Source organism: Rhinolophus hipposideros, assembly GCF_964194185.1.
Source record: "Rhinolophus hipposideros genome assembly, chromosome: 23".
Classification (NCBI taxonomy): domain Eukaryota; kingdom Metazoa; phylum Chordata; class Mammalia; order Chiroptera; family Rhinolophidae; genus Rhinolophus; species Rhinolophus hipposideros.
In genome coordinates this window covers 41,877,618-41,889,382 of record NC_138069.1, presented here as the reverse complement: position 1 = coordinate 41,889,382, position 11,765 = coordinate 41,877,618, and the positions used below count along the sequence as shown (strand labels likewise).

Here is an 11,765-nt window from a genome sequence, read left to right as displayed (position 1 = left end):
CACACTTTCTATTTAGAGAATCATGATCACAGACAGATGTTCTGTGTCCTTATGTTTGTCATTTTCACCCTTTTTCTTTCTTTCACCCGAATTGCCTGTCCTATGGTACATTCTGCACCCCAAGATGGATTTTCCTGATGACTTTAAGCTGCACGCTGCAGACTCAGGCCAACCTCTGAAGGGGATGTTTTTAAATGAAAAAAAAACAGTTTTTTTTTTTTAGGTCAGGGACATGCTATAAAAATGAAGAACTTGATAAAAACAACACAGCTTTTTATTACAATAGAAGACGCCGTGTGTATAATAATGCTTAATGTTGATGCTGCCTTGAGTGGGTATGTTTTTCTCCCGAAGGCAAATAGCTCGAAACGGTGGCTAACTTATTTTTTCCAAGTTTACCACGAATAAAAAATTTGACCACCTTTGTTCTTGCAAAAATGCAAGTTACTAATCAATCTAAAAGGCAGTAAGCTGCCCCTTGGTAATGTGAGGCCAGAGAACTGCTGTCGATTGTGTGGCTTCCAGGCTGGAGAACAAGTCCAAGGCTCACTGCATGGACGTATTGGAAAGGGAGAGGCAACGCTGGGAAGGACGTGATGCCTGGGCTTTTGAAAATTTAATGAGAATGTGACTTGACACTCGGACCCCTGTTGTTTGCTTGGGCAGAGTGGAGAATGCTGATCTGTACAAGATCACCTCTATGCCAATGAGATGTTTTCTGTTCTAGATGAAATGAGATTTCAGAAAACATTGCTTTCCTTTTAGGACTGTGAGCTGGCTGCTGTGCGTGCCTTCCCTGGACTAGACCAGACCCCCGAGCAGATGTAACGGATTAGTGGAGGTTCCCATCTGTTAACAGTCACTACTATCTCTTCCTTTCTTGACCGCTCGCTGTCAGAGGCGATGGGAACTGCCCTGCGCAGGGTCTGGAAGCAGCCGGAGCTCAGGCAGCCTGGGCAGCCTCTTCCTGGCTGAGCTTGAAAAAAACAGTTTTGGCAGGTTTTGGCTGTTGTGTCCTCAGTGCTGGGAGAGGACAGTCTGTCTGATTTCACACTTTCACTTGGAGGATGGAGATGAGGGTAAAAAGAAGAAGTCCTCTGACCTTTCCAGTATGTGCACATTCTTGATTTTTTAAAACTATTTCTGCAATGGTCAAAGGGCTGATAAATGGGTTTTAACATGTTTTTAAGATGTCTCCTGCCCTATTCATCCAGCAGTAATAACAAATAAATACGGTTGCTTTCTCCCCTTTTATGACACCGCCAGGCCCTGCAGTGGATCCTGGAGACAGGAAAAATACAGACTACAGTCTGGGTCTGAAGGAGTTTCAGGAGGCAGAGCCACTACAGGGAAGCAGCAAACACTGTAAGAAAGGCTGTAAAGAGGGTTGGGCTCAAAACTTCCATTAAATAATTGTTTGTGTAATTATCTACTTAATGGCTGTATTCCTTCTAGGGCATATGTCCCATAAGGAGAGGGACTGACTCTATCTTTTTCATCATCATATTCCCAGCTCCTGGGATAGTGCTTGGTCTACATGTTTATTGTCTGACTGAATGATGGTAACAAGGTTTTGGATTTACCACTTGTTGTCTCAGGGCTATGTCTGCTGCATGAATCGTTTTCCCTACATCCAGTGATAAAGCTTTCAACATCTGAGTCGCCCACACATAAGCTGGACGTAAAGTGAGTGCCTATCTTAGTGGACAACTAGGATTCTTAATGTTCCTATATGTAGGGGCAACCTGCCTGTGGGCAGATTAGATGATTATGTTGGTGGGATTTAAGAGATACTGCAAAACCGCTCTTTTTTTAAAAAAAAAATCTAATTTTTCCATTAGATATGAATTCCTTTGAGTAGTGAAAGTTTTGAAATCTTCCAATTTCCCCAGTCAAGTGCAGAAATGACACCCTAAGTCCTTATTCTCCCAACAGTTTTGCAGGCTTTGTCGAAATGGAGGCCCAGGATAAGCTGTGAGGATAATATAATATTCTGCTTACAAATAACTGGGCAACTGGGCTGTGCTTTATTCTGATGGAAATTAGCTTAGATAGGGATCAGAGAAGCAATTTTCAGATTTGAACTTTGAGAGAAACTCCTATGGATCACACTCTACAAAAAGTAAAGAATTAGGAATTGACATCTAAAAGCATTTATAACTGATAATATCTTTGAGTTCAAAGCTCCACATACCACATTATCAAGTTCCAAGTATGTTGTCATTTTTCCTGGTAACTGATGTTATCTCCAAGATAACCAAGCTGACGGGAAGAGGATCAGGAAGCCAAGTCTTAAATCTACATCTCATGATGCCCAGACCCCTTTTCAGTTGCATATTTGTCACATAAGCTGCCAAACATTTTATTTGCACCCAGAAGTGTGCTCGGTGGTTTAAGAAGTACCTGAATTCTGGGTGTTTAATTCTTGAGATTACTAGGAGGTTGAATTGTTTGGAATCATCTCACAACCTTGAACAAAGAGGTGAAAACTGTCCATTTTGATAAATGACAGAACAGGTTCCTTCCCCTCAATGGGCCATTTGTAAATATAAAACAGTTGCTGGAAAATTATGTTAGAGATGAATTATCTCCTCCATTACAATGTTTCCTTTTCTTTAATGCAATTTAGTTCAAGCAAAATGAACAGAAAGGCTCGGGAGGGGCCACATTCAATGCTTTGGGAGGAGTTACTGGAAGCAAGATGGGGAGCGAGAAAGGTGATTCATAGAAGATCTGGAGCAGGAGCAAGTGGAGGCCTTCTGCCCAAGAGGCGTGCGCTGAGGACCCTGGCTGTGCCCACAGGAAATTGAATTCAGAGCTCCTTCTGCATCATAATCCAGGGCAGCTGGCGGCTTCCCAAGGGAGACTGGAGCGAAACTGCAAGGGCATCTGAGGCCACACTGGCCAATCTCTGCAGAGCCCGCTGAGGGTGGGGCCCCAAGTGTGCCGGATTGGGACCTCATGATGACGTCCATTTATAAGCCTTACACTTTGTTAATTTTAAAGTGCACTCATCGCTAGGAAAGGAGCGCCTCCATTATACATCAGAAAGCTGAAGGGTTGGAATTACTCTGTAATCTCTCAGGGCCGAAGAGGGAAGGCCTGACTTTGGAAGACGTGCGCGTCTCGATCTTTTTTTCTGAGTGCACGTGCGAGGAGGATCCCTCGCCGCCGAGTTTTGTGGGGTGGACATTCCCGTGTTCCGACCCCACGGCCGTCCCCAAGCTGCTCAGAGGCGGGGACCGCGCAGGTGTCCACGCTCGGCCGGGCCGGGGAGGGTCGGCGGTCTCAGCCTCGCCGGGTAGGGTCCGCCGGGTCAGGGCGGGGCCTGAGCGCGCAGCCCCGCCCACCGCGGTTCGGGGCGGGGCTTGAGCGTCACGTGACGGCGGCGCCGAGCGCGAGCGCCCCGCCCGGCCTGAGGAGGCCCGGGCGGCGACCCGGCCCGCGCGCTGCCGGAGCCGTCCGACCGCCCGCGCGCTCGGCACTCGCGGCGCCCTCCGCCCGTGGCCCCTCGCCCGCGGGTCTCGGGCTCGCCGGCAGCGGGAGCGGCCTCAAGATGGACGAAGACGGCGGCGGCGGCGGCGAGGGCGGCGGCGGTGAGTGTCGGAGGTGTGGCCGGCCGGGCTGGCGGCCTGGGGCGGAGGAGGGCGGTCCGGGGTCTGGGGTCGGGGTCCGCCGCAGGAGACCGGGTCCGGGCAGCGCCGGTGCCCGCTGACGACCGCGAGGCCCGCGGCGTGCAGGGCCCGGAGACCGAGGCGGGGGTCCGGGCGCCGTGGGGAGGGGCGGCGCTACCGCCGAGCCCGAGCGGGGGTCCGGGGCCAGGCCGGCGGCCCGTCGGCTGCGGCCGCTCGGGGCCTGGAGCCGGGGCTCGGGGTCCCTGTCCTGGGGCGGGGCCCTCGGGGGCCACCTCCCGCGCCGCCTGTCGCCGAGGGCGGCTGTGCCCTCGGGAGCCCGGCCGCAGGGGCGACCCTCGCAGCGTCTTCCCTCAGGAGCTGGGAAGTGAGGGAGCCCCCGGGAAACAGGGAGGGAAAGTTTTGAACCGGGGACCCTCGGGGTCCGAGGGGCGCGGGTGGGGGACGCGGGCGGAGGACCGTGGCCGCGTCCTGGCGTTAGGTCCGGAGTGGCCGTGGGGTCCTTAGGCGAGGAGGGGTCGGCTCGGGCGCCGCGTTTTGGGGACCGGGAAACGTGCCCGACGCCGCCGAGAAGAAGCGTCGCTCGGCGGCGAGACCCGAGTCCCGAGACCCGGCTGTCGGCCCGACGCCCCGGTCCCTCTCGCGCGGGGGGTCAGTTATTTAGTGGAATCCACGTTCCCGGTGTGTCACGCTGCGAATTGCGACTTCCAAACACAGTAACGTGTCTGTGCGTCTGGAGTGGGTCGAGTGCGGGGAGCAAAGGGTTAACACCCCTAGTTTCGCTGCGACGCCCGGAGAGGATGGAGGTTCTCTCTACTTTGACGACCTCCTTTCTGCCGACGGACCGAGTGGCCCCAAGCCCTCGTAGTAGGGAGCGTCCTGGAAAACTCTTAATTACAGGCTGCGGAGCAGCTGCCGCCCGCCGCCCGCTCCGAGGCAGGCTGCCTCGTGGCATTGGAGTGCTGCTCGGGGGTGTGTTTGGGCCCCCCGAAGCGACGCGGCTGGGATGGGGGGAAGCTGGCAGCAGGGGTGGCATTTGGCGACTTCAGTTCTCATAGTGAAAGGGAGGGGTCGCCCTGGGGCTCGGGTGGGTGTGGTGTTTGTGAAAGAAAGTGCCGTGGAAAGCAGGAGCCCGGTGGCAACCCCTCCTACGAGCCAGGCTGGCTGTCTGGAGACCCAGTCCTGGGCTCTGAAATGCCGTGCTTCCTGCCGCTCACAATTTGGGTACCAACAGGCAGAGCAGTTTTTCCTTTTTAGAAACTAAAGACAAAGAACTGTAATAGTTAAGCGTTTGCCGTGTACAGTCAATGTCGCCAGCTGGTTTGGCGATTTTTGTCCGGAAGGTGTTTCTGAGTTTAGGACTATGGAAAGCTTGAAGGTAAAACTATGTTTAAAGATTTAAAAAAGGAAGCCAGTGTGCCTCAGCGGTTTATAGGTCTCAGGGACTATAACAAAGGGTGGTAGGTATTAAGTATCCAAGTCTTTAGACTTTCTTTGGGCTCTTAATATCTCCTCTGGGAATACAGTCTTCAAATTCAAAAAAAAATATCTCATGCGTGAAGATGTGCATTACCCTGTAATAGTAGAAAATGGGAAACAGCAGTGCTTAGTAGGAGATCGGTGAGATACATGATGGGAAGCTTATTGGATAAATTGTTTTATGACCATTAAAAATAAGCAGTTTTATACATCATGGTCTAAACAATGTAAAAACTGGTGATACCGTGTTTGCCCGAAAATAAGACCTAACCGGAAAATAAGCCCTAGCATGACTTTTCAGGACGACATCCCCTGAACATAAGCAAGAATATAAGACCCGGTCTTATTTTCGGGGAAACATGGTACTGTGGATGTTTTATTTTCTTAGTTTTTATATTTTCCAAGTTTCTGGAATGAGGTGTATTACTTCCACATTTGAACCAAAAAAGTGTTAAAATTTTACTCTGCAGTAGAAAAACAGAATGATTGTTTTAATGTATGATTGAATTCACCTCACTGGAACAGTCAATGATGACGGATGTTGATTGATTGTCTACTACGATCCCAGGCAGCATGGTAGGTGGTGGAAAACAGTGTTAAACCTTTGCTGATATGGTTTATTAAGATCTTTCTTCCTTGCATTATGGAAGACACTTGAAAATATGTTTGGCAATCTTAGAATGAGTATATTTTTAAATAAGTGAAAATCTTAGAACTTTGAAATAAGAGTCATTATTTATTGATTATTGTATAAATTTGGTGTGCTTATATTTGGAGATTTTGAAGTTAACTTACCTCTTTACAGTTCTTTAGTTATTACTACTATTTATATTTCTAAACAATGCTTTGCTTTAAAATTCAAATTCAAAATTAAAATTCAAATTTAAAATTTAAAATTTGTTTTTAAAAATAAAGTTCAGCCCTTGGTAAGAGAATAATTTCAGTTGCCAGTCATTTGTCAGCCAATTGTAAAACATAAGTTTTTGAGGGTATATTTTCAGTACAGTACAAAACTGAACTGTATATGGGGAAGTCAGTTTCAGCTTGTTTACAAGAGAGGGTAGGTAATCTGCTCAAACAGTTACGGCAGGGGTGAAAGATAATTTCAAACCTTTTTTTGCTAATGTGCTGATTGGGTTAAAAGACGTTAAAAAGTTCCTGCTTGCTGTTTTTATAATTTTAATTTTTTTCCAGGGCATTATTATTTGTTCTTTCAATGCAAGATAAGGAGAGAGGATGGTGATATGAATGGTTGGAAGGCAGTTCTAAGGAGGAACAAGTGGGGGGTACAAGATTACAAGAACACATTGTTACTTATAATGTGTGCAGAGTGTAGTTAAGGTATTTTTAATTCCTTTGGGGCTTTGTTGCCATTCAGTTTTTCTAAAACAGTCCTTGAGAGACGTCTCTACTTGGCAGGTGACTGGCTACTTTGGCCCCGTGCCACTGTCTTAATGCTCAGTTTGGGAATCTGTCTGATGTCCCCGACTGGACCATCTGTGGCAGATGAGGTGAATAACTTTACTGGCTTTGCCTTCCCTACTCCATCACCATCTGCCCGCACCAGTCTGTGTAGAAAAGGGTTAAGTCTTTACTTCACATGAAAATTGCTCAGCCTCACTCAGTAAAATATAAATCATGACCCAATTGAGATCCCTGGTTTCAACCTGTTAGGTGAGTGATACCCCCTTCTTCTGAAACCACCTATTGGCGATGGGAGTGTAAATCAGTTACAGCTCTCCAGGCAGCATGAGCCTGTGTCTTGTTGGCTCAGATCCATTGTTGCTTGCCCTTCTTCTGCAGAGAGACTCACCCTGCAGGAACGTTTCCCAGACCCTTGGGTCAGCTCGCTTGGGGTAGATTTGGCCAATGGTTGGCCACTAGTTGGAAATTGGATGGCAGGAGGAAGAGAGAAACCAGATTCTCTCTCCTCTCATTGTGCCTCAGTGTCTCGGGCAGTTGCCTGGTCTTTTCGCTCCAGCTCCTGCCCGCTGACCAAGCCCCCTGAGCTTTGGAAATACCTTTTCCCTGTGGCCCTGCAATTTAGAGGTGGTAGCAGTGTCTTTTGCTCTGGGTTGTCTTGTCATTTCCTGTTTGACTTCTCAGCTCTTCCATTGTATGTATAACCAATTCCTTATATGACATTCCCTCTATTTCAACTTCTGGAGCCTTCTGTTTCTCTGGATGGACCCTGATAGATTTAAAAGCTGCTGGCGCTGGGCAGCAGCTTTTTAAATTACAAGTGTATTGTAATTACAAGTGTATTGAATCCTTTGACCCAATACCATTTCTAGGAATTTAACCTGCAGATATATTTGTGTCATTTGTGAAATACCAGAGATATGAGATTTTTCACTGCTTTGTTTATATTAGTGAGAGATGGACAATAACCCAAGTGTCCATCCACGGGAGACTCGTAGGATAAATCTTACTGTACCCAAATGGTGAGTGAAGTTGTAGAAAGGAACCAGGAAGCTTTCTGTGAATTGATACGGAAAGACCTCCAAAATATTGTACTAAGTTACAAAAGTAAAATGTAGGAAAATATGCATTGTATGGTACCATTTCTGCTTTTTAAAAAAGAAAGGAAGTACGTGCACGTGCAAGAAAGTTCTGGGGAAGGCTCACCAAGGAGACAATGGTTACCTGTGGGGGGAGGGTGATAAGGAACTGAGCCCATGGGGAAGGTAGGTGCAAAGGGAACTTTTCCTTAGTTATGTGCCTTTTTATTTTCTGAAATTAAGAAAAGTTGAAGTCTGTCTTCATATTTTCCAAGATGGGAATACAGTTTTATGGAACAGGAATATACTGGTAAGAAAACACCCCTTTTGACGGAATTTTTATATGTTAAATAACACAATTAATATCAAATGTAGAAAGTTATAAAATACATTGCCTGTTTTTTCAGTCTGTGCATAGAAATTAACAACTACCATTCTTTTGATTGTTTAAAAAAGTGACACGGAGGTGCTTTTAGAGTGTGCTTAAAGTGTCGTTTTTTCCAGAACATGTGTTTATTCAACAAGTATTGATAGCATCCCTGCCAAATGCCGGGTCCTGTGCTTGGCACCAGGATGAATTGTGAATAAAGCAGGTGAATTTCCTGTGTTTGTGGAGCTTATGTTTAGATGGGAGACAGACAAAAAAGGGAAACAGATATGTAAAATAATTGCAAATTATGCTAAGTATTAAAGGAAACCAAGGAGGGGGTGGAGGGGTAAGGGTGGGTGGAGCCTGGGGCGGGAGAGCTGTCAGTACTGCCTGGTGGCCAGGGAAGCCCGCGGAGGAAATGCTCTTTCAGCTGCCACCTGAAGTGGACAGGGCAGAGGGACGGGCCCTGAGCTGCGTGGAGCAGAGTGCGGCCAGAGGGCTGAAAGAAGCTTTGTGTGGCCCAGACGGAGAAGGAACAGGGGGAGGGCCCTGGGCCATACCAGGCAGTTTCAGTGAGTGAGGGGTGCACATTTTCTTCTGAGTGAGGAAGGACTTTAAACAGGGGAATGACATTTGATTTACGTTTCAATAATTTTAGCTAGTATTTATGTAATGCTCTCCGTGTTGGGTTCTGTCCTGTGCAATTTACATATCTTAACCTATTTACTCTTCAAAATAACTCTTAGGTATGTAATATTATTACCATTTACAGGTGAAAATGGAAAACAGGCACAGAGAAGCTAAGTGACTTGTGGCAAATTTCACAGCTAGTCGGTGGTAGAGCTGAGATTTGAACCCAGGCGTTCTGGCTTCAGAGGCCATATTCGTTAACCACTGTGCCCCATGCCTTTCTAAGAAGAGTGCTCTTGGCTGCTGAGTGGAGAATGGATTGCAGAAGAGGGAGAGAGGACATGGGGACACCAATGAGGAGGCTGCTGCAGGGGTTCAGCTGAGAGTTCTAGTGGCGTGGCGTTGGTGGATTGGTGGCAGTGGCAAAGTGAGGGAAAGATTATACCTATGACAAATCTATATAAGAACAGAAAAGTACAGAAAACAACGAAACACTCATGTCCCCATTAGTCAGAATTAATACAATAGTTGTTAATATTCTGTCACCTTTTTCAGGTCTTTAAGAAAATGTATCCAAAGCGTTGTAGGTAAGTCCCCATGTCAGCCTGTGGCAGCACCGTTCTCGCGGTGCTCAGGCCAGAATGTGGGTGCCATCGTTCACTTCTTCTGCCTTCGCCTTCTGCCGTTCTCCCTGCTGTCGTCCTTGTCACCTCAGCAGCCAGAGTGGTCCCTTTACAACATAGATCATGTCCCTCCTCTCTCAGGGTCTGGACTGTCCTCAGAATCCTTACTTCGTCCTGATCCTTCCCACTGACCTCACCGTGGTCCAGAGGCCCCCAGTGCAGGGCCCACATGCTCCAGCTCAGGGGCTGCAGCGTTTTCTATGAAAGGGCTGGATAGCAAGTATTTTCGACTTTGTTGTTCACATGCAGTCTGGCACAAATTCTTTTTTTATAACCTTTTAAAAACATAAATACCATTCTTACCTTGGGGCCTGTCCTTGGCCTCTGCTCTCGTCCCCTGCTATCTCGCTGACATTTCCGTCGTTCTCGTCACCAATTCCGCGAACTCACCAAGCACACCCTTGCCTTGGTGCCTTTGCACTTGCTGTTCCCACAGTTGCTTCCCCTTCGATGTCTGCGCCGTCGTGCTTACTTACCTCAGTCCGGCTTCTGTTCCAGTGTCTCCTTACCACGGAGGTCTTCCTTGCCAACCTGTCTAAAATAGCCTCCATTGTCACTCTTTCCCTTTTCCCAGCTTTATTTTTCTCTCAGTACTTATCACCCCTTATTACGTATTTGTTCATTGTTTTTTTCTTCTCTCGTAGAATGTAAGTTCTTTGAAAGCAGGAGTATTGTCTGCTTTTATCCGCTGCTATACTTCCAAGGTCTGGAACATAGAGCGTAGTAGGCTTTCAGTAAATATTTGTGAATACGTACTGAATGACATCGACGTCACCTTTGTCTAGCAATTTCTGCTCCAAATCCCTTCCTTCCTTTTGTATTTCCTAAAGGCAACCATTATGAATTTAATGTGGTCCTCCAGTATTTTTTATACTTTAACATATATGTGTGTGTCCATAAACAATGTACAGGTCTCTTTTGGGTTTTCTTTTAAAAATGATAAAAATGGTATCACACTGTATGTAATGTTCTGCTGCTCACATTTGAGATTATTGAGATCATAATAATATTATATTGTTATAAGTAGGCCCTGTTTATTTCTTGTAACTGCTGTAACATTTTATTTACCTTGTCCTGTTGGACTTTTGTGTTGATTATACATTGTTGTTACAAACAATCCTGAGATGTACTCCTTAGGCTTGTTTCCTTTTACAAATGTATGGGAGTTTTTCTGAGTATATCTCTAGGATGGCATTGTGGGTTACAGGTTTGCTTTTGGTTTCCCTAAATACTGCCAGATTGCTTTCTTACCAGGAGCAGTCTCAGCATTCTAGGCAAATTTGGGCATTTGTCTTCATGAGGAAGAAATGATGTATTGTGTTAATTTGCATTGCTTTACGAGTGATGGGGTGTGTTTTTGGAGAATCAAATGAGCCTGACATCTTGGTGGTTAGAGGTGAAGGGACTGTAGGAATCAAAGATGACTTCTAGGTTTCTGGCTTGTGTGACTATGAAGGAGGGGCTACGAGAACACCAGCAGGAGGGTCCATTTATTTATTTTTTTATCAAGTGTCTTTATGTTACCCTTACTTTTGAGGATATTTTCTCTGGGTGTACAATTTTAGGTTATCAAGTTAATTTCTTATGGTGCTTTGACATGTCATTTGACATGTCTTCTGTCCTTTATTGCTTCTGTTGAGAAATCAGCTCTATGTCTTGTTCTTTTGAAGGTATTGTCTTTGACTACTACTATTTAAGAGTGTTGTCTTTGCCTTTGGTTTTTGGCTGTGCTAATGTGATGTGTCCAGATATGATTTTCTTTGGTTCTACCTTGCTTGGGATTGGTGGTGTGTCTCTTTTTGGTAGTACCATGGCAAGACTTGAGCTTACATTAGATTTGGAGAATTCTTGGTCATTATCTCTTCATTTATCCCTTTTGTTGCATTTCCTATCTCTTCTCGAACTCTACCTTTTCATCATGTCCTATATGTCTCTCAGACTTTTCTGTGTTCTTCATTCTTTTCAGCTTTTCTTGCTTCTCTCTGTATTTTCTTCTGACCTATATTCCAGTATATTAATCCTTTCTTCAGCTGTGTCTAATCTGCTATTATATTAAATCCATCTATTGAGTTCTTAGTTATTGCCTTTTTCAGTTTTCATGATTCTTATTTTTTAGATTCCAACTTGCTGCTGAAAATTTTTATCTTGTTAACTAATTTATTAATCACAGATATTGTAACTTTAATATTTGGATATCTCATGAGTTTTACCATAGGTTTTTAATCATGTGGTCTTGACTTTAGATTGCTTGTTAAGCTTTAATTAAATTGTAGACAATATGTATGAAAAAATTGTAGTGATAATTTGAGACTCTGGCTATCTTCCTCAAGAGAGGCTTCTGGCAGGCAGTTTAAAGTAGGGAAGTGTCATTTTAAAATTGTGAGGATTGTTTTATTTCTGGTTTACCCTTCTCCTAGGATGTAGCCCACTGGTGGTCCCAGCTGAAAGCCTGGCATGTTACCAGAGCCGC

At 45.8% G+C, this 11,765-nt stretch overlaps 1 protein-coding gene across 7 annotated transcripts in view; it reads left to right on the top strand.

Annotated features, from left to right (window-relative positions):
- The first annotated feature begins 3,403 nt into the window (after positions 1-3,403).
- The window catches only part of CYTH3 (cytohesin 3), a 65,256-nt gene continuing 56,894 nt past the window's right edge, over positions 3,404-11,765 (top strand). For all 7 annotated transcript variants that reach the window (XR_013992366.1, XR_013992367.1, XR_013992368.1 and 4 more), the window contains exon 1: positions 3,404-3,596. Coding sequence is in view for 2 of the 7 variants with exons in the window: in XM_081035282.1 (XP_080891408.1) it covers positions 3,557-3,596 (40 nt within the window). In the remaining 5 variants the exon portion in view is untranslated. The remainder of the gene's footprint in view (positions 3,597-11,765) is intronic.